General features: G+C 40.2%; 1 protein-coding gene across 7 annotated transcripts in view; it reads right to left on the bottom strand.

Annotated features, from left to right (window-relative positions):
• The window catches only part of LOC146571092 (disabled homolog 2-interacting protein-like), a 171,431-nt gene that overhangs the window by 114,946 nt on the left and 32,927 nt on the right, over positions 1 to 23,558 (bottom strand). Inside the window, exon 1 of one of the 7 annotated variants that reach the window (XM_085280059.1) lies at positions 11,958 to 12,792. The exons of 5 other annotated variants lie outside the window; for them this stretch is intronic. In XM_085280059.1, the coding sequence (XP_085136185.1) occupies positions 11,958 to 12,081 (124 nt within the window). In that variant the 5' untranslated portion in view covers positions 12,082 to 12,792. Of the gene's footprint in view, positions 1 to 11,957; positions 12,793 to 23,558 lie in introns of those variants that run through there. One more of the 7 variants, XM_085280060.1, reaches the window with a different exon arrangement.

The following is a 23,558-nucleotide window of genomic DNA, read 5'->3' as shown; positions in this document are numbered from 1 at the left end:
TGGCAAATCAGTAGTTCAACAATGAAGGTTTACTATTCAGTTACTCAGACCAGATACAAATTTACCAATAAACCCAAAAGGGTTCTGCATTGTGTTTGTAGCCATTCTGTCTGTTTGTTCATGATGTTTAGAAATGTTAGGATTTTTCCCTTTTTTTCCCCCTTTACATTTACATTAATTCATAGAAAAACTTTGTATAAAAATATAAGAGTGATACATATACACTGTGCGCTTTTTGTGAGATTTTCCCAGAGACTAGCTCCTATTTATTTATTTCCATTTACTTTTAGACAGCCTTTACTCTTTATTTGGTTGTTCTGACTTTAGTGAGAGCAGCTCAAAAGCATTTCACCTCATCAGTTTGATTTGACTCTTTCCCAAATTCCACATTCATAAATGCAAATTCTCAAAGACAACGCTATACCACCTCATTTCTTGGAGGAAATTGAACTCTGCGTACCCACAATTTATTCTTAAACAATAAGGTTTTAAAAGCCATTATTATTTGTAACTTTTTCATTATGTTTATTTGACATCATTGTAACACACACACACTTCTTTGTCTATTGTATTACATTTGTATTTTAACCATTAATAAATCAATCAAAAAGAAGCTTCAACATTAGTATTCTGGACACTGCCAGGTTTTGTTTTTTTTAAATCAGAAGTTGGATGAAATTGTTGAGTACTAAAATTAGCCGCAACCGCTAGTTAGCATGTTGCATTTATAAACTCATATATTGACTAATTAGTGCCAAGTAACTAATAAACCACTTAAAACTGAAACAGAAACTTCTGGGATGATTTAAACTACACAGCAAGATATAATACTAACCTATTAACGATGATCCAAAAGGGACAAATAGCACAGACACGTTACAGAGGTCCAGTTTAATAACTTGTAGTGGATGATACCTAACGGACACATCAAGGCAGCCACACCCCTTACTCAATTGAATTAGTTAAGGTAGTTTAAAATGTTGTTTTTTTGGGGTTTTTTTTTTTTTTAATCACTGCACTCAGAGTTGTTGTGTGGAAGAGAAACTATGTATAGAGACCAAAACTGCATTTAGAACCATCTTTTAAATATATCCTTTATTTACAGGTATTTAAAGGTTATTATAATGTAGATGGACTCCTTTTTAGCGCCAACCTTGCTTGGCATCTAGAACAGTTTCCCCTTAAATACTAGTGGTAAAACAAAAACATGATTTTATTTAAACAGCTTCACTGTGTGACCAAATGTGGTGTTATAAAAGCGACAACAGTAAAACCAGCTGAAAGTTTTCCTGAAGTTTGACAGATCTATGGAACGACTTGAAACCAATCACTAATCGAGCCCCGGCTCGGACAGTCTCAGTCGTTGTGTCCTTGAGCAAGAACTTCACCCGTTACTTACTGGTGGTGGTCAGAGGGCCCGGTGGCGCCAGTGTCCGGCAGCCTCGCCTCTGTCAGTGCACCCCAGGGCAGCTGTGGCTACAATGTAGCTCGCCATCACCAGTGTGTGAATGAGTGGATGACTGAATGTAGTGTAAAGCGCTTTGGGGTCCTTAGGGACTAAGTCAAGCGCTATACAAATGCAGGCCATTTACCAAGGTTTAAATACAACAACAGCAGCAAAACTGTGCTCACTGTGCTAATGCACTGAAGGTTTAACTACAGGATCCTGTTATCAGTGTTTCAAGAAGTCTATACCCTCAGGGTTGGAAAATAGCCCCCGCAGAGATTGCAGAGTTCTTGTGTTATGACAGGAGGGGGAAAAAAGCAGAAGAGAGATAACACACACACACACACACACACACATACACGCACACAAACACACTCTGTCTCTTTCACTTCAGACCAATGAAAACTTGCAGAAAAAAAAGAAATAAATAAAATCACAGGCTGTCAGACTGTGTTTGCTCTGTTCTCTCTACCTGGATGACTATCTTGTCTCAGTCCACCCCGGCTCTCATCACGGTTGCTTCACAAATACATCGTTTTTCTGTTTTCCCCTCAACTAAAAGAAACTCAATTTTTAGACTTTAAACTAACTTTTAATTTTTTCTCAGATCTCAGGTCTTTTTAGTGGAATATCTCACTTCATGCTCAGTCTATGTAACAGAAGTCACGGGAGAGGCCCACCCAGGCACACGCTGTACCGCGACCACAGCTTTGAGCCATCAAACTTAATGGCTATTCTAAAGCATGTTTTGGTGAGCGAGATCTGTTTGCATCTGTTTCCTCACATGTACACAGAAACCATGATGTGTTGACGCTGAGCTGTGGGGACAGCGCTGGACTTTTGACCTATGGGATTTGTATTTACTCAGTGCGGGGATGATGGGGCGATAAAGAGGTGCTGCTCAGTCTCCTTGGAGAGGCTCTCGACACCAGGGAATAAAAGAGAATTATTTCAGCCTGCAAAAGTCACTGGTGCAGACACAAACGACGGTCACTTAGCTGTGATTGGGCACCAAGGTCCATCCCTAAGTCAACATGCAAACGCACATCAAAGAAACATGAAATCATCCTTGAATTTAATACTAACACCTCAATGAGGAATGTAGAGCCTCAGCTTTCTGTCAGCTTTGTGCAACCAGCTGATGGATAAATTACAAGTACTGATGCACAAAGCATCCAGCGGCGGAACAGCTGACTACTTCTTATCTACAAGGAAAATAGATCCACATCCAACAACATGCAAGTGATATGAAGAAAGAGAGCAGCTTTGGTTTGTGTTTAGCTTGGCGCATTCGTGCCTTTGTGTGCAGCTTGTTATGGAAAAGCACAGGAGAGGGATGGAGGAGGAGGAGGAGAAGTGGGGCAAAGAAGGAGGAAGTTTGTGTTTGTGCAGAGGGCGACTCAGCTGCAGCATTCCTGTAAGTGCTGGCTGATATCCTACTAACTTCAATAACATCCACTAGTGCACTAGCACTCACACAGATATGGAGCGAGTGTCCCATGCTGACCCGACAAATTACAGGGAAAACCCAAACCTTTGAGTCCCTGTAGTGAGGGGAATCTGTGGAGCTCTTTTCCTGACATGATTGGGTCAGCTTGAAGGAAAGGGTCACTGCAAATCAATACAGAGTTGCTCTGAGTGTGAGAAAACACTTGTATCCTGACGGGAATTGCATCTTCCACTATCACCGAATGGTTTGAAGGGTTTGAAGACTATATCAATTATATTCGCTAACTTTAACAGTCACCAGACTTCAGGCGAACTGAACTTCTATGGGAGTTATCAGACTTGTGGAAGACAAGTTTCCCCCCTTAAGATTCTTGGAGACTTGAGGGGTCAAAGTCAAGATGCCCTGGAGCTCTTTCAGAGTCAAGCGATGGTGCGCCATATTAACTAAGGTGCTCACGCAGTCCTCTGTGCAAGCCTTTAAAATGTTTTCCTCTGAGGAATACAAACTGCACACGGTGAACTCAAACTCCAGCCTCCTGGCTTCACAATATTTGTTCTCAATCTTTGTGTTTTGTCGATCGCATTATTACAGACAAGTCCCAACAATACAAACCACAATATGCGCTACAGTGCTTTCAGTGTCTTTGTATTTTGATTATTCTTTTTGTCTGTTTTTTAACTTTGTGTTTAAACATCACTCTGCATTTAATCATTACTTAGCTATCTTCCACACTGAGCCTTTTGTCTCACCTCTGTGCCCTAAACCCCCACTCGGTAGTGCTGTGGGATACTGCAGATTTTATCTATCAAATACCCATTAAATACAGGGCCAGTGTTGCCGATACCAAAACCGATACTGGTGTTTTTAACCTATAATGGTGGCTGTAGGAGAGAGCAGTATGTCATGATTTATGAGAAGAATCATCATTAATTTGCACATTTTTGACCACTAAATATCAGTGATTTTTACTTTCCCCAATAATTAGTTAATACAACAAAACACACATTTCAGCTTTTCATGTATTTTGAATGTTTTTTTGAGACCTGGAATATAAACACGCCTGTCTCTAAAGCCCTTTGGGTCAGCTTCTGTTGTTTAAATGTGCTAATGCCTCCACCTCTACCAACCGATCACTGCAGACGGCTCCCCCCCCGAACCTGGTTCTGCTTTTTTGTTCCCACTGTCATCAAGCGCTTCTCACAGGAGGTTGTTTAATTTACAGTTTCTATGTTGTATGATTGTAAAGCACCTTGGGGCAGCTGCTGGTGTAATTTGGCGCTATATACTGTAAATAAAACTGAATTCTGTTAATTTAAGGATGACGATGGCTAAAATGCACCAACTGATATCATTAACGTCCCATTTTCACAATTTCCACTGTCAACTGTGTTTCTGCGTTCTTGCACATACCATAAGAAAATAACCATTTTCAGTGACACATACAGTCCGCTGCATGTTGACAGGCAATAATCTTCTATATTTCTGCAGCTATTTCGCAAAAACTACTCCTGCCTTGTAATCTGAGTTGATATCTATGGATTTGGGGGGCGGGGGGGGGGGGGGGGGGGGGATTTGCTTGCACCTGTCAGGCTGTTAGTGGAGTCTTTTTTTGGGTGCTCAGAAACACTGCATCGTCTGGCCCATCTCCATGACTCACCGGGCTGGTGGGTGGGTTGGGGGGTAAACAAGGACACAGACTTCAGTAAAGATCTGAGAGTAATCCTGGGTTAAACACTGCGTTGATGCAGAGAGGTTCTGATGGCTCCACTTTACTGCCACACTGCTATATTAGCTGTCTCTCCGTTTCACGTCTCTGCTTTCTATTATATGATCGTTGAGGCAAAGCGATAACATTATCACTCATCCTTTTAATACAGAACTGGCAAAGTCAGTGGGAAATACTTTTTTCTCCACGCAAACTTGATCCCACATATTCTCCAGCCTCTCGACCTGATTGTACGCATCTGCGGAGAATGAAGTCAAAAATACCGAAAGAATCATGTTGCCTGTGTTGATTAGTGAAGTCTTTACTAAAACATGACTTTAATCACAGAGAGGAGGCTCGGGAGCAAGCTGCAGAGACAGATCAAAGGGCTAATCTGTTTTAGAGAAAACAGCAAAGTGATTCCTTTGGCATTGAAGTTGAGGCTGAACCTGGCACCACTTAGCTCTAATACCCTCTTTTTTACCCCCCTCTCTCTCTGACATGTTAAAATTTAAAGCAGCTGAACACTCAGGGACAGAAAGCCAGAATGCGGACTTATTTGACTTCCTGAGTTTCAGTGGGAATGTGACGTGGGAGTGAGAAACTGAGTCACCACGGCTGTCTGAATTGTTGTCAACGCATTTCCCCATCTATAAGCCCGAACTCGGTCCTCACTTCCCATCAGTAGATATCAGCGCGAACAAACACAAGCACTCGCACACAGCATAAACAACCTGACAAAAATTAAACGTGACGCAGTAGCACGGATCAAAAGTGTTTCTCGGTAATGACCCATTGAGAATATGATTACGAGCAATAGCTGTCAGTGGTAATGCATTATTGAGTTGTTATTGAGCAATTCAAACACTTTCTTGCAGACTGTCGGCAGCAGCGCTTTCTGTGCTGTTGTGCTATTTGATGCAGTTGTTACTTGTGTGACTGCACTGAATATTAGTGGTGCAACGGATAAAAAAATCTGATGGTTCGGATCGGATCACGGTTTTAAGTCATGGATCGGATCAATTTTCGGATCAGCAAAAAAAGACAAAAATGTAACATTTACTTATTCACTTATTGAAGTATTTTTTGCCTGTTAAAAACATTCAACTCAAGACTCATTCCACGCAATTATTAAAAAAAAAATTATGGTTCAATATAGGGCAGTGTAGGGCTTTGTATCTACCACTCAATTCAATTTTATTTATAAAGCGCCAAATCACAAAAACAGTCGCCTCAAGGCGCTTTATATTGTAAGGTAGACCCTACAATAATACATACCGCTCATTATATCGCACTCCACTGTGATATAATGAGCTGTCACGTAGCTTTCCGTTTCCCTGGAGGTCCACTCATTTGTAGTAGTTAGGGCAACAGAAGATGCCTAGGACAGTTCAGCCTCAACTTCAATTTTTTCCTGCTCATACATGCTTGGAATGATCTTGCCACTAAAGTAGACACAACGGGATATCATAGCATGGCTCAAGCACATTCATCATAGTTTAAACCCCTTGTTTTGCACAACGGAATACGGCCTCCCGTCTGCAGCTAAACACCCCAGTAGCTTTTGTAATAGCTTTAGCCCGGTCGGACTGGGCAGCAAAGGGCTGCTTAAATACCGAAAACTCCTCTGCTCCTCCACTTGGACAGACCTTCGCTTGACAGACTGACCACGCGCACCATACACATACTTTTTTCCCTTCTTTTTCGAATCTTCGGATCACGTGCGTGCCGAACCGTGGCGTGGGATCGGTTCGGATTACGGATCAACCGTGATCCGTTGCACCACTGCTGAATATGGTTAGGACTCTCAATGGACCAGTCACTAACCTGTCTGTGTACCTGCAGTCTTTTAGCTCATGCTATGCGCATGTTTTACTGGAGTTTACAGTACTCTCTCTTCTTACATTCAGATTATACATAATAAAACCCTCTGCGTCGACCATCTAGCTAAGTCAATTTTCCCCTTCACAAGTCCTACTAAACTTTTTCAGTAGCATTTCTTTTTTAATTTTCCTCTCCTTTGTTCTCTCCTGCAGTTCTGCCTTACTTTAAGGAACTGCAAAACCTGCTGTTGTGCATCCACACAGTCCACTGAGTGGTCACAGGTCATATTAAACTGTTTAATTTTATTATAAAGCCATTATCTGATTAGTGCAGTGAAGCAGAAGATTAAATGCAGGAGGGAATGGCTAACACTCACTTATTAGCTCATGTTTGTATCTCCACAAAGTCTTGCCATTATTGTAATGCTGCCTGAAAGGCAGTGGAGACACCCTTAACCTTCAACTTTACTTCCCAATTTAAAGACTGGCTTTTAGATCACCTCATCTAATGTTTTACAAGAAGCTGAAACAGAATAAATTTGCTATTTCCAGTAGGGTCTGGGGAAGGAAATAGACCATATATAAAATACTGCCTTAGTATCCAGGTCTGAATAGTGAATGATCCTTACTAATGGCCAACAGGGGGCGACTCCTCATGGTTGCAAAACATATGAAAGATTATAAAAAGGTCTGTCAGAAAATGACAACACTCCCTATTTGATTTATGGCCTTATTAGTGTTGCAGTGTAGACAATGTTCACCACTAGATATCAGTAGATTACGGATTTCTTTCTGTAGAGTTCTATTTTCTTATCTCTGATAAATTGAGTCCATAAATATAGATATGGTGGCAAAAACATTACATTTAGACCGTAGCTCATAACGGCTGTGGCCGGCATCTTTCTGCTAGTGTTTACAGTGGATCCAGATCTGCCCCACAATTTTTCCCCCCCATCTACAGAAGGCTGTCAGTCCACAGTTTACCTCAGCTGTCAATGCCGGGCGAGAATTCAGTATTCAAATATGGTGGGTTAACATGGCGGCTCCCACAAACCGCAAACTCACTCCAAATCTATTAATGCACGCACATCTATTAATAGACGCACAGGACGTGCGTCTATTAATAGATGTGTGTAACTGTGTCTATTTATGAGTACAATATCCTTTTTCCATTAAATGCCCTCAAAAAATTACTGACTGTACCTTCAAGCATTTTCCTGAGTATATAAGCTCCTGAGTTAAATGTCTATGTAATATAACATGATTTTGTTTCATTTGATAGAGCAGATTTACAATACTGTTACCTTGGTTACACTGTAGCTGACCTTTGAGCATACAGTGTCATCGTTTTCTCATTCAGATCCACCTCTTACTTGTCACATCCATCACAAAATAAACCCAAAAAAACCAAGATGATAACTGCACTTCAATCCACAAACCAATTTGGCTGACATACAAGGCAAAAATACAAATCTCTTTTACACTCTGTGGAGCAGGATGAAGGTTAGGGAAGTTAAAACTACTCAAACTAATTTAAAACACTAAGATTTCTCAGATGAAAGGAAAATCAAGGTAATCTAGAAGGACTGGGAGAAAAGAATCACTTCCTGTGGTGTTCAGGTGATGTTTTGCCAACTTTAAAAGTCAGGGAGAAAAAAAATATGCAAGAGCAGACTGAGATCAATGGACAAAAAAAAAAAAAGTCAAGTCATTTCTATCTCAGAGTAACTGGCAGATTTGGGGGGAGAGAAAGATCCAAACTTTCCAAAAACACTCTTTAGGTAAGTCTGATATCTGTTGTCAGATTTGTACCTGAAAGATCTACTAATGACAGCTCAACTTTGCTGTTAGAAATGTGTCAATATGGGAGGATATCGTTTTCAAAGGCCCAATTTTGTTCCACCGAACAAAAACATCTCTCTGAGGAGGCTGAAAAAGTTCAGTAGAGTTACCTTTAACTTTTTTTAAAGCTGTTGTGTAATGCAAAGACTCTTTGTCTGACACAGAGGCGATAAATGAAGGATTCTGTTGTGAAAAACACTCAGTACTCCAATCAGGGGACAATTCAGATGCAAGTTACATGATTGCAGGGGGGGGGGCCTCCAAAACACGCAAGTCAGAACAGGCTGCGCCGCTCTCCCTTTTACAGACGAGCGATAATTTTGTATGTAAATGTCGCCAGCCCTGGCAGAGCAGAGGAAACAGATCCAGAGTGATTCTGAGGGTGAACCTTCCTGAAATTTTCCATTCACAGATAACAATGCACAGACAAGCACACGCTCAGAAAACAATAACACATGAGCTCATGCGGCTGCCATCTGATCGGTGCCACTGACTGTGCAAATAGACAGGAGAGGCTACAGCACCTTCCTCAAGATATGGTGTGAGCAAAACTTTATTGTTCCATGCTTTGCTGCTGCGCTTCACATGTGAGACACATCTCAACAATAGCGTCTCATCTTGCTTCAGGCACACTAAAGTGTTTACCAGAGAGACCTCTTATTTATTTCTTCTCTCCCCACAGATCTCATTACAGCAAATTAAAGAAAATCTACTATGTGGTTGTAGTACTATTTGTTCTATGGTAATGCAGTCATTCTGGATGAGACGAAAGAATGTACGGCTAATCTAGACATGACTGACAAAGCTAAAGTACTTACTAGTTGCAAAGACAGTGCAAAAAGAACCAAAAATAAGTGCAGCCACCCAAGTAAGAAGGCAACCGTCCACTTTCTGCAGTAAACCTTCCATAACTGTAAGGAATAAAAAAAATTGAATCTGATTTCACCAAGATAGATTTGATTTCTCTGCCGTAACATACATGTGCATAACAAAGAGTTACTTTGTTTTTAACCACACTAATGCTGTGAAATAGCTGCAAGACTGCCAAAGCCAAAACTTGCTCATTTAAACTTTTGAACCATCTGGAGCAACAATAGCACTGATTCAGGCTCCCGTTTTTGGCTGCATGAAAATAAAAGTGTTACATTTGTGCTAAAAAGGAAAAACGATGTTATTCTATTAGTAAAGGCTCGAGCCTCTCTGGAGAATTAGGTGAGATATAGCTTGGCTTTAATTCTGTTTGCACCACTGCAAATACACAAGATCCTCACTCACAAGCAGTGAAGGCTCAGATGTCTAGTTGCACTATTTGCACACCTGCACAACCTGACATCACAAAGACTTGGTACTAGAAGGGTGGCGGTTTAAAGGCCGGTTAATATGAGTCAGGTGACGTATAGAAAAGTTTAGGGCTACAGTGCTCTGCAGTGTGTGAAAGCAGCTTCATACTCTGCTTCCAAAGAGTCGAAGTGAACTAAACAATGGGCTGAATTCATTGCAGAAGTACGCTGTGTATTATATTCTAGCTCAATAGAATATAATACACCACCTTTCATTTGAGGAATGAAAGTATTTCCTTTTTAGTTTAACACAAGGTGGACAACAAGTAGCTTCTGAAGCAGTCTGCTAACACGGTGCAGCAAAAATACTGAAATATGTGCACCTGGTTACACTGCATGTAAACATGTAGCTGATTTTACATGTCATCAAATTTAATTAGCTATTTTATTTTTACTTCATCTCACAAGCTACATACGTACATGCAGTGACCACTTCATTAGGTACACTTCCTAGTACTGGCTTTGAACTACTTTTTGCCTTCAGAACATCCTGAATTCTTTGTGGCATAAATCCAACAAAGAGCTGGAAACATTCACATGATAGCATCACACAGTTGATGCAAATTTGTCAGCTGCACATTCGTGATGCACATCCTGTTGGACTGCATCCTAAAGGTTCACTGCTGGATTGAGGTCTGGTGACTATGGAGGCCATTTGAGTGCAGTGAACTCACTGTAAATCTCAAGAAACCAGTTTGAGATGATTTAAGCTTTGTGACATGGTGTGTTTTCCTGCTGGAAGCAGCCATCAGAAGATTCAATTCAATTCCTACAGCACCAAATCACAACAACAGTCACCCTGCAATAATTCAGAGAAAACCCCAACAATCAGACGACTAAGCACTTGGCGACAGTGGGACGGAAAAAGAAAATTGCGCCTAACCTCTATTGTCCAACTGTGGTGACCCCGTGCAAACTGTAACATAATTTGAAAATGCCGAAAACTGCTTGGTTTAAACTTCAGCAATCCCCCTTGATCACGTCTGCACACGTAAATGCACTTGTTGTTTCCCTACGATTGGTTTATCAGCTATTTGCACTTGCAAGCAACTGAACAGGTGCAGCCAACGAAGTGGCCGGTGAGCATATGTTGTTCTTCTTACTGCATATGCATCTTATTTAACCCTACAAGCTAATGAAAGCTCTTTTTTTCCCAAATGAAACAGAAGTGGGAATGTAACTTCAGTACTGCTGACTTTACCCGTCTGTGTGTCACCGTAACAATCTGCAGCCTGTGTGTAAAAGTTTTTTGTGCAAGGAGCTTGCACTTAGCCACAGAGATCAAGGCAAAGCGTGTTTTCGTGTGCCTTTGTACTTAAACTCGATGCACGTGTGCATGCATGCGTGTGCGCGATCTCTTTGGAGGAGTGAATGACACAGAGTGGAGACTTCAAAGCATCTCTTTCATCAGCTGGAGCGAAGACATACAAAGCAGGCACCTACACACTGCATTTGTCTCGCTCTCACGCTCAGGTCCAGCTTTGTCCGTCTCTTACTATAGAAGAGATGGAGCACAAACAGCATTAAGTCTCAGTGAGCGAGAGCCACATGTTTTCCTGAACTATCCTCACTTTAGAAACTTCTGCATCACATCCACTGCAGAGTGAATCACTTAGTAATCATAGTTTTCTTCTTCATATCCTGGTTGGCACCTTACTTCAGCTCACTTAGAAGGAAAAAAATCAATAGGTTGAAGATTTCAGAGATAATTCTTTCCTATTCATTCAAGTAATGTTAGCAAAGCCTTGGGGGCAGACTTCTCACTAGAACCTTGCAGTTCGAACACTGCAAGCACTATGTACAGTGATCCAGAGAAGCAGCAAAGTGAACAAACACACTGCTGGAGGGCACAGAGTGGCAAAAAAAAAAAAAAAGACAAAGTAGTTATGCAGTGCAGAAAAACTAACAGACTTCAAGCTTTTTCTTGGTTGCTAATAAGAAAAAACACACATGTGGGCAGAGTGCCCAAACAGGGTGGAATTCATCAGGTTCGCGATGAACTGCAAGCTTCCCAGCTTTGATGGTGAAATGTGAGAGCAGCATCACTTTGCGAATAGTTCCGCCAAACTGTCAACTGACAAACTCAAACTTCTTCTTAGGAACACACAAACATGAGCGGCAGCACACAGCTTGTTGTTGCCAGGACTAAAAATAATGCTACCAGAAGAGAAGTTCTCCTATGAGCGATGCAGAAGAGATGTCAAAAATTAGAAAAGAGGAAATGCCACGGATTATATGAGTATTAATGCCCTGCCAGCGAGTTTTTATCTAAACTAACATTGTGTACATGAGGTTGAAACTGCTGCATGGTGAGCTTTTTTTCTTTTTTAGCAGTTGTAGTATTTATTACCCCTGCTGGCAGACGGCCTGCTGCGGCTGCGTGACCGGCTCCGCTGACGCTGCAGTCGGGATTTGCCCAGGAATCTGTAGTAGTATGAGGGTCTCCCAGATCCCTTCCTTGTAACTCCAGCCATGGTGTGATTTCCCACTCCGAATCCGACACAAAAAATATGAACAGCACTAAAATCCAAGTCCTCCTGAGGTGCTACCGGCGCAGAAAAATGTGAGGAGAGGTTTTCATGGATCACAACTCAAATTTATGGCAAAATTTCACTCAGGAGTCCTCTTGGAGAGATTCACATCTACTCAAGTCCTCATTGGTAGTGTCAGAACAAAATCCCCACCACTGTGAAACCATTTCCCTCTGAAGAAAGAGAACATTAATCCATCGAACATTTACTTCAGCTCCAATACTTGTGTCTTGTCCCACAAGCTCAGGTTACTGCTCTGAACCTCTGAGCACTCCCCCTCCTCAAAGTTTCCCACACAGAGATCCCAAAGGCATGATGTCCGGAATAGTGTGAGCGTGTATCCTGAATGACAGGAAAGCTGTTCCTGCTCCCAGTGCAAGAGTGCACTAAAGGAATTTTAGAGACAGTCACAAAGCCAGTTCTTCACATTCAAACAGGAGCGAAGGAGAATTTGTCACACAGCTTTACACAGTCAAAACAACTGTCCTCACCCCCTGAAACTCAAATCCTGTGAGTGTAGAGAAGACAACATGCTATGTGGCTGAGAACAACAGGGGGAAAAAGTTTGGGATGCCTAGAAAACAGGCAAAGCCTTCAGTGGAATGGAGTTAACAAGCCAGCTATCAGATCACAGCAGGTTTCAGTTCCCTCCCACAATCAAACTAAAGCTGCTGTAGACACACACACAAGACAAACTCTGGAGCAGGAAGCAACACTTGCTAATAAAACGTCACAACCTTTGACATTCAGTGCCTCCGGATCCAGTTTTTGAGTCATGTTCCAGGTTTTACACTTCAGCCACTAATTTGCCTCCTCAGGCAAAAAAAGCATGCCTGGGAGTGACAGCCTATCAGAAGCAAATGTAAATAAGCTATAAAGAGTGATAAACCAGCCAATCACTGCATGCTATGAAGAAGACGGCCCATAGTCCACATCTAAATACAATGGAACAAATGCAGACATGTGTGCACATTAGGGCTTAGTTATGGAAGTGCTTTTAGCTTCTTCCTGACTTCACAAAATGCTAATTCATACAAAAAAAAAAACTTGCTCCAGAGCTGGATTTTCTGGAGAAGCCAGTCCTGAAAGCTGATTTACTTCAAATAACTGTTAGTTGCTGAGACACCCCTTGAAAATAAGTATTTTTGTTGAATACCTTACAGAGCTCTTGAGATCTTGGCGTGACTCCAAAAACGTAGATGATGTAATGTGTTTAAATAAAACAGGTTTCACCTGTCACTTCACAGGAAATTTCTAATACTCATTTTCTGATGTTGGGTACGGTTTCTAAGCAGATCTAACTGCGTGCTTGTTAAAATATGTTTAAAAGAGACTACAGTGAGTCCCAACAAAGTCCACTGATTTCTCCTCTAGCCCCTTTAAGGCTGTCACGTTGTGAAGCACAGCACAGTTTCCAGCACTCCTATTCCAGTCATGTTTTGCCCAGTTGGACTTCCATCTCATTCTCTTTGTCAAAACAGCCACCCAGCAACCTGAATTTTATTTGGGTGAGTCAATGGGAGCAAACAGGTTGGGTGATGAGCAAAGACTGCACTGGTGTGGGCAAAAAAAAAAAAACTCCCTGGGACATGGCCACGGTGTAGATAGTCTGTGGTAAACGTCCTGCCTGCAAGCCCATACTCGGGTTTATATGCCATGATTTCTTCCACTAAAGACTGCTGCTTGGAGTCTGTCTCTAAGCTGGGAATCAGACTTTTGTCCCCAGTTATGATCCTGTGAATGACAGCTGGGTTACTTTGACAAATCTATGGTTAAACTGCATTGATTTTCAAGTCGTCAGAGCAAGCTGAAGTAGCGGGAACGTGGATAAAGCTCAGCTGATATAGGATTTTTAAGAACAATACAGATACTGATATGTGTGAATTTTAAAATCCAATATTCTAATATATTGGCTAATATTTTTTTTCAGACGCACAAAACATAAACAGATTTCATTGTTTATTTGCTTGTTTATACACTTGCGCTGTCATTTTAACTGTCGATATCTATTTGATCAGCTGACTTTCAAGAGGAATAGTGGCCGAATTCCCAAACTTTTTCACTGTAGCCATGTAATTACAAATTGAAGGCAGAACCCCCCCAAAAATAAATAAATAAATAATAAAATTCAGCTCCACTCATGTAAAACAGCTATTAGATCCAGCTGGAAACTGACTAAAAAGTCACAAGTTAAGTTAAACCTATTACCAAAAAAGACACTTATAAAAATCAAGATATCTAATCAGAAACACACAATCATAAACAGCTCAAAAAAGGTCAATTTTATACATTCTTGTAATCAAAGTCTGCCATGGTTTCCAAGATGAACAGATTTCTGTGTTGATTGTACCTAATCAAAGTCTTCCTCTCTTTTTCTCTCATACTCGCGCTCTGCAATACATTTCCTTCCTTCAGTGGCTGCTCAATTGTTCACTGTGATGCTGCTTGTTGCTAGTGAGAGCAGTGGGGACCATAACGCTGCATGCTGTGAAGAGTTTTTGTCATTACCCCAGTCCATAAACTCCCATCGACACAATATAGCAGTGTGTGTTTGTGCCTGTATGTCTTATAACATAGAGTAGGCATTCCCGAGGTCCCACAGAGCGTATTTAGCAAGCATACATCACTCAGTATCAAGCCAGAGCCTCCTGCTGCAAAGCAGGAGAAATGCATTGCCTCCAGGTTTTGCATTGCTGCCACTGAGCTCATGAAAAACAAAAACCCCTGAAGAGTGTACATATTTTCTGTACTTTTAAAGGTGAAAGCAGCAATAAACACACAACACGCAAAGTCTTAAAAACCTAGTCTGTAAGGTTACTGAACTCATATGGCAGTTGAGTGTTATTCATACACACAAAAGCGGCGCGTGTAAGGCCGGACCGCTTTCTTTTTTATTTGAAAGCAGATTGATCTTGCCAGCATGATAGTCGCTGTGGGAATAGCTACCTACAATGAGTTCTTGTTTGACCAGCCAGGAGTTTATAGACAGCCAGTCCAGGGTCAGGAAGAGTTCGTGTACAGCTGGTGGCTCCCCTCTGCCTCGATGACAAACACACCAGTGGGCAGTCAAAGGGCCAAAAGGAAGAAAGGCCAAGAAAAAAGTAAAGTAAACCACAGGCTTTCATTTTAATGTGTATGCTGGCTAAAAACATTTGCATTATAAAAGGACCAAATAAGCTTTCGCAGGTACTAATGAATATGGCAAACATTGCAAGAATTCAAATTGCTTTTCAAAATAAGACCTCCAGAACAAAATGCTAATAAATCTGAGAATAACAGCTTAAAAAAAACAATCAAAGGAGAGTTCAGGATATGTGCAAGGTTTACTTTTTTTTGTTAATGATCACATAGCTCCTCTTAAGTTCCTGACATGACGTTCAGGTATTCTATCAGACTGAGAGCTGGACTTTGACTGATGCACTGCAACACCTTGGTTCTTTCCTTTTCAAGTCATTCTGATATGCTTGAGATTGCATGTGCTTTAGCATGACCCAATTTTAGCCAGCTGTTAGCTGCCAGATAGATGGCCTCATATTTGACTCTCGAATTATATACAGAGGCAATACAGAGGTCAGGTCAATGACCATGAGGTGCCCAACTCATCACTTCTCCTCCACCGTGCTTAACCACTGTTATGAGGTGAAATGTGGTGCCGTACATTTTGTCCAAACATCTCCACCTTGGTTTTATCTGTCCAAATAATATCGTTCCTGACGTCTTGTGGTACATTCAGATGTAACTTTGCCATGCTATTTTTAGACAGGGGAGGCTTTCCAAACAATCCACACTGGTTCAGTCTTTTTCTAATTTTACTGTCATGAAATTTAACTGTAGCTCTTGGGTCACTCCTTGTGGCGTTGTATGGACGCATTCCTGCACCAGATCAGTGCTCTTATAGAGGTGGTGAAGTAAATTTGATCAGTAGCACCTGGCTGTTGCTTACCCGTTTAAATCTTTTAAAAGCTGAAAAGGTGTACTTAGTTTTTGATAAGACTGGTCTTCATAGGTCTAGAGGACATCTGAGGTCTTATAAAAAAAACAAACAATAATCAACATATTTTCAAGTTGTGATGAATTTTCTTCCAATTACCCTACGAAAACTAAAATCTGCAGTGCAGTTTATTGGAAGTTTTCGATTACTTGGGGCTAGGTGTTAGTTGGTTTTGGTCATTCTAGCTCACAGTAACATGAAATCTAAAAACTGCCTGCTCTATTTACCTTACTTGAACATTCAAATATGCACTATAGAGATAATACAGATGTGCAAGTTTCTTTACAATCTTTTTGACAGCCTTTCCTCAAACCCAAGAATCACTAGGAGTTATTTAAGTGACTATTTTCCAGTCAGTCAGCCATGTGAATTGATTATTCTCAAGAGCAGCAGAGTGGAAAAGGCTTTTTAAATAAAAAAAAGTCCTGCAGTGTACAGACAGAGTAATGACTCAATCTATCATGATAAATGTATTGCACTGACTGTACTGACTGTACAAGCCATTTAGGGCAGTGAGAACGAATTAAGCAAGAGTCAAAATGATGTCTGCAGGTGGAGTCCTGCAAAACCTTTTAGCCTTTTAGTGCCTGCTCCACTTGACTTGACTTGTTTTCAGTCATTTTCCTTTACAAACTCGTAAAATGTAATGTGCTTATGGTTGTTACAGCATGCGACTGAAAGTCTTGCGACATCATTTCTATGAGACACGAACGCCACAGCAACGGGTATCGAGGCGCTGGTATACGTGCTGGTCAGTCTAAGGCTTTTTGTCAGACTCAGGGACCACCATGTTGTTTTTTGTGTAGCTATTTCCTGAATTTTCAGGTTTCAAAATTAGCGGCCTGGATTTTTGTGAAGGAGAAGCTCTCATGACTCAACAAGTGATACTACTGACTAGCCAATCAGTGACATGCAGTCTGCTGACGTCACATTTTCGAATCGCCTCAGATCACTTGGAACCCCAGTCGAGTAGGCACTAAAAAAGTACCTGGTACCAAGTACTACCACCTAATGGAAAACCCTAAAAGCTGTGCCAAGCTGACCCAAGTAGGTACTCCTGGAAAAAGGCTATTAGTGTTCTTGTGTTCGACTAACGAATAATGGGCTCAACAAGATTTGATGTAAGAGGGTGTATTACAGTAAATAAGGGTAAATTATTCGATTTACTCAAACACAACAGCAAAATCCTTTAGAAAATGAAGTAGAAGATGCCTGAATGGTACCTGAGAGAAACAGAAGTGAAAACACCACATGGGGAATGTGAAGTCAGTGTGACCTGTTGAACTGACCACATTGTATCCAAGATAGAAGAACAGTAGAAGTTTGTCCAACTAGCACTAAAGACTAATGTTTCACTCTGTTTCTTTACAAGTTTCTGCTTTTGTCTAACTCTGACTTCACAAGAGTATTTTACTTGAGAGGGTGTAATTAGCAAGGTGTACTCAACCTAAACCATCAGTGTTAAGATGGTAAGAGCAATGACATTTCAGAGTTCTGAAAGTGAGACCTAAAACCCAGAGAGGCACTAAGTGAGCCTGTTGTTCTCTAAAATACTGCTGCTCTGAAGATGGAACTAATTCTACTTTCCGCACAAAAAAAAAAGACAAAGGGAGACGTATTGATTCTCAACACAGCTCACTCTATTGTCTCCATACGGATACAGGGTCGAACACAGAAAAGGGGAGCACAGTGGCCATTACTGCTCAAATACAGCCAGCCATTAAAAGCGAAACATCTCAGACAGAGTCACAGGGATTAGACAGCTCTAAGAAAGCGTAAAGATTCAAGGACTGAGTGTCTCGTTCATCTGGAAATTGAGAAATGCATTAGTATGGATTACAAGCAGTGGATAGGCCGAAACTGATGGCTACTGCTACTGCTGCTGGAGTCTCCTTGGGCAGATCATAGCTTCCCCTCTAAAAGACAGCTTGACTTTATTATATGTAATAAAGTCACGATGGATTTGGTGTAAACAGCAACAAACTCGTCCTACAAGTAAGGGAGTACGTTTATTTATACAGCACTTATCAAGAGCAACAAGAACAAAAGTCACAAGCTGCTCTACAATATCAAGTAAGATACAGCAATGAAAACAGTATAAATGGACAAAACTAAATAATAGCAGGCAGGTCTTCAGCTTCTTTTTAAAGCTATCAGCAACGTCCACATTCTCACAAGCCACGGTCTCATTTTGTGTTCAGCCTGAACCCAGCTACTGCCAACAAGCACTGATCAGATAGCAAGGAGCACATTGCGTATCATTTGTCTTCCTCTATATCTCTCTTCCGAATAAAGGCTAACAATGTACAGTTATATACAGGCCTGTGGCATTACTGACTCACTACGTTTTCTCTTAAAATGGACATTAAAATTTTTTCAATGTTGCCAAAATATTTTCATAATTCTGTTTTCCTATAAAAATAGTTAGTTATGTTATCCAAATATTATTAAAAGTACATGTTTTTATTTATAATGGAGTCAGTATGTATACAATACTTAATTACGATTCAGTTAAACAGTAGATCATAATTGTATCAACACTGACCCCTACTGGAAAACATGGTAATGTACAACTCGGTGACACTGACAACAGTCTATTTGTGCCACGGTGTAGGAAAAACTCAAATGCTGCATACTTTTATGACAGACTTTTAAACACAGTATCAGCCTTTGGTTAAACATATAAGTAAATAAACTATTGTTTACCATGATATGCAGGATTCATGTCCAGGACTGTAATCATGAAGCAGCAGAGAGACGGGGAACCGTGAAACCATCTCAACCTACTCATACTTTTTATTGTTCCATGCAGAGAGTAATTAAGTTAGCCGATCCAAATTTTCTCTTTGAACACATTCAACCTACCCCTGTATGCTGCTATAGTGACAGACTACTTACATCTATCTAAGCGTTCTTTTCTTCCTCCTCTTATTCAAGCCTCCCACTCCCTCTTGGCCAGAGAGTAAAAGGCCAAACTGGAGAATGTCCTGTCCCAAGCAGAGCTCATTATACAAGCCTAGAGACAGAAAGAGAACAGGCGAGCCTGTGTGACACCGTTGGCCAGAGACAAACAGATATGCGAGATGGAGGGGGAGGAGAGGAGAGGAGATGAACTCCTCTTAAGCTTTGATTAGAGGAAGAGCGCAAATCAGCAGTGACGAAGGGAGAGAGATGAGAGGGAGCCTTCGCTTATGAAACAGCCACTTGAGAAAAGCACAGAGGGACCTTTGACAGTGTTGTCTTCAAATGTAATATTAAAATGCCACAAAGGGCACATGCACAGTCATATCCATTATGTAAAGTAACAAGCAGCTGCTTTGAAAGTCCTTCCAGAGGCAAGTCTCGCTGCTCGGCAGCTTTCGTGGTAACACCTTTGAGCAGTTATTTTGAAGCCTTTATTAAATGAATGAGGAGAGAGGCATTTGAAAAAACAAAGAACACTACACAACACAACACTATGGCTTAATTCAGCCGTGGAGAACTGCCTGCCATGGCTTTACAAAATCCTCTCACAGATTTATGTCTCTGTCTGAGGTTTCTTCCTGTTGAAAGGGAGTTTTTCCTTCCCACTGTCATCAAGGTCTTGTTCAAAGTAGGCCTCTGATTGTTGGGGTTTTCTCTCTAATATTGTTGGATCTTTACTATATGATATAAAGTGCCGTGGGGTGAGTGTTGTTGTGGTTTGGTGCTATATAAATAAAACTGAATTGGGTTTTAAAGTGAGATCAGCAGTGAAATCCATGCTTTTATTACAACTCAACTGGAACTCCCATTTTATCCTCACTGCTCACAGCTGCCTGTTCATTTTAGAGTTCATTTTAAAATTCTTTTATTTGTTTTTGCAGATCACAAATTGTGGAACAATTGTGACCATTAGAAATTAGAAAGGTCTCCTCAATGTCGATATTTTTAGTCTGAACACCCACCTCTTTGGTTTGGCTTTAAACCCATTATAGAATTGTTAATTTTATTATATTGTTTATTGTTATTGTATTTTTATTTTTAGTATTTATACTTTTTCTTGTTTAAGATTCAGCAGTTTGGTCAGTGCTAGCTGTTTTTAAAGTGCTTTATAAATAAAGTTGGCTTGGCTGAATGGGACTGGATATTTCAAAGTTGCTTTGCTCCAGAAATACTAGTTGGTCAAAGTATTTAATTAAATTTTTATTAGGTATAAAAAAACAATTGGCTGCATAGCTCAGCTATGTTAGGATACCACCCGCCACAAACCAGGGCTGCAATCCCAGTACACAGCAGCGGCTCTGTCTGCTAATAAACTATTTAAAAAACTGAGCAGATGACTACTGTGCAAAATAGGTTCTAGGTTCAAAAGAGAAAAAACAATACAAGAATCAACTTAACTTCTTAAACTTGCTAAACTGCATCATGTAGAGGGCACTCAGCGGTAAAGCAATTAACTCAAACTAAAAGGTTGATTTTACTGCTCTGTGTGACTAATCGCCAGATTAACTTGCATTATTTGCAACAGTGTTTCGTTTTACTGTTTATGTCCTTTACAGGGTTTTATCACCATGTTATCATCTTCATTTGATAATGTCTCTGACTGTAGTAGGCGGCACTCAGGGGGATCATTTTGTGTGGAAAAAGAGTCATATGACCTGTGAAATGCCCATTTTTATGTGAAGGCACACAGACCCTACAGCAGAAAGCCCGACTTAACAGAGAAAGTCCATTGTGATACTCTTTATCTTTGACCAGTGTTTTAGTTTTTGAGGATTTGTGCATCTGTTTATTAATACTTGCGACAGTGTACTCGACTGTGTCTCCAAAAAGTGCTTTTTTTTTTTTTTAAAATACCTACTGTGAATATTAAAAAAGCCCCTGAAAATTTATAATTACATGACAGATTCACTTCGAAACTAATAAATCTAATAAATCTGAAAGTAAACTTTCAAAGAATAAAAACAAAACTGAAGAGAGCAAACTCACTCTGGAAACTAACTGAAACTAAACTAAACTGAAAAAAGGAAAGAAAATTCCAATAACTGGAAAGCACAAAACTAAAATAACTCTGGTTCTGCAGTACTTTGAGTGAGAAAGTGGTATTATAGCCTGATCACAATGTTACATTCTGCACAGCTGCTTAGATGACAGCCTTTATGGAACATGTTGTGTTCCATTTGAGCAGGATCAGGCGCCTGCTGATCAACTTATTAGCATACTGTCATTATACTGGAGGCTTCCCTCCTGACCACCTCACTCTTTTACTATTCTGTCCTTCCTATACCAACATGCAGGTTGACAGTAAATGAACACAGTCGTGCATGGCTGTGTGCAATGCATATCAAAGAGACAATGTAAGGATTAGAGTATGAAAAGACCATACTCTGCTGTTGACGTTTAAGCGAACGCTTACATAGCAAAATCTGTTCCAATCGAGCCATAGACTGCTGGTCAGATTCTAGCAACCCGCTAACTCACAAGTACAAACATCTCCATCAACTACACTGAGATTTTACTCAAGCAAATGGGATCAATCCTTTGTGGAAAAATGCATGTTCTAAGCATGACGCACAGACACATAATACATGTTAAGCTCGCCACAGGTTTTCACTTTCCATCTCCTTTTAGCAATTTCTTATATAATCCAGATGGAAAAGTCCCCTTTAAATGTCAAATACCACGCTGTTCCTGCAGGAAGGGAATGGAAGAATAAAAGTCCTCAAATAAATAAATAAATAATCATGTCATTATAAAGGCTTAAAAAAATCTCCATTCACGTAAAAACACAAATGAACACAAAGCAAACCAATCCGAACCTCCTTCTCTGTGCTGTACTCTCTTCAGATCTCACAGACTCAAGTCTACCTCATCTACACATCAACTCTGGAGTTCTTTCTTTGACCTAAAACTCTGTATGTGTGGACAAAAGGCTAAAACAATTGGAAAGGATAATATATATGTATAAGTGTTTTCAGAGCCAGTTTTAGAGCGCTTCAAGCAAACACTATTGAGGTTTTGCAATCACATGACAACAAACCACACAACTAAATTGTCTGTGAGAGAATGTATGTGTGAGAATGTAGGGTTGGGTGAATAAGGCCCCAATAACACGGGTCTAGAGACCAGCAAGTGACTTCCTGGCAACCACCAGTGATTGAAAAATGTGCATTCAGTGATTGGTGGCCTTGAAAGTACAATTTTTCTGAAAGTTTTTTAGCTGCAGCATTGGCAAACAACCTTAAACTTGAAGGTAAAAGTTCTCTGTTTCCACTTTGAGTTGCAATATTTCAAGTTTTAATACTGCTTTGTTATTAGTTGGCAAGCATTTGCAGACAAGTTGCCATCTTCCATCTAAGCTACACGTCACCAAAGCAATCTGCTAGCGACCAGGGTAATTGTAGTTCACTAAAACTAAACTACAAACTAAAAGACACAATATGACAAAAATAAAACACTAAACTTCTGGAAAAAAAAACAACTAATACAGTTTTGTGAACCACAAGATGTTCACAAGACTGAGACTCAACTGCTTTCATAAAATTATGTTGTTGTTTTTTTATTGGTATTATATACACCAGTGCTGATTTTACTAAAATGTACTAAATTTTACTAAATCTTGCCTCTGAAACTAACACTTTAATAAAGTGTTAGTAATAAAACTAAACTAAAACAAAAAAGAGACTCAATAAAACTAAACTGAATTAAAAATAAAAAGTCAAAATGAAATTAAAATAAAAACGAATTAGAAAATACAAATCTATTACTCTGCAACCGATTTCACCTGGCAACAACCACCAGCAACCACTTGTCAACCTTGCGACATTTAGTTTATACAACTCTTGATGAATGTGTGCTTGGTGCCGCATGAGAAACTTCTATACTAAATAAACCGAACAATATGCCATTAAAAGCTTGTGGTTGGAACGTAACTTCAAAGCAAACGTTTGAACTTTCATTTGAACATGATGTACTGAAAGCTTGTTCATTCTGATGTCAAACAGTATACAAAAAAGTGTTGTCAGTCTTCTTGCTTCACAGCTATCAACCAAGGTAGCTAAATTATGCATACACACTTCTAAAATAGCGTACACGACATTTTCTTTCTTGTCAGGAATCTATAATTCTCTTTTCTCTGACAAGACCAGCTCTAGAGACAGAAAACATTAGAGGACAGGCAGAGCCAGGAAGTTGGATTTTTTGGGTAGAGAAACATGTCATTACAGAAGCAGAACCGTATTGCTTCAAATTATCCTCCTCAAAAACGCTATTCCTCAGCTTTTTATTGCTCTTTCCCTAACTTTGCCCTTGCAATAAAAAAAGCATTTTCTCACTTCTCCTTTAATTACTCACTTTCTCTTTGCTCTCATTCACATTTAGCCTCTGCACAGAACTGCACAGAAGAAGACCAATAAAATCTTTATGTGTCTCGTACTTTATTTAATTCCACTTCACATTCTTCATATTG

Source organism: Mchenga conophoros, linkage group LG7, assembly GCF_057382185.1.
Source record: "Mchenga conophoros isolate Kocher_MC1m ecotype Shallow Benthic linkage group LG7, M_conophoros_male_GT1.1, whole genome shotgun sequence".
In the NCBI taxonomy this organism is placed as follows: Eukaryota; Metazoa; Chordata; class Actinopteri; order Cichliformes; family Cichlidae; genus Mchenga; species Mchenga conophoros.
The sequence above is the reverse complement of the archived record's forward strand: the minus strand, read 5'-3'. Positions and strand labels throughout refer to the sequence as shown.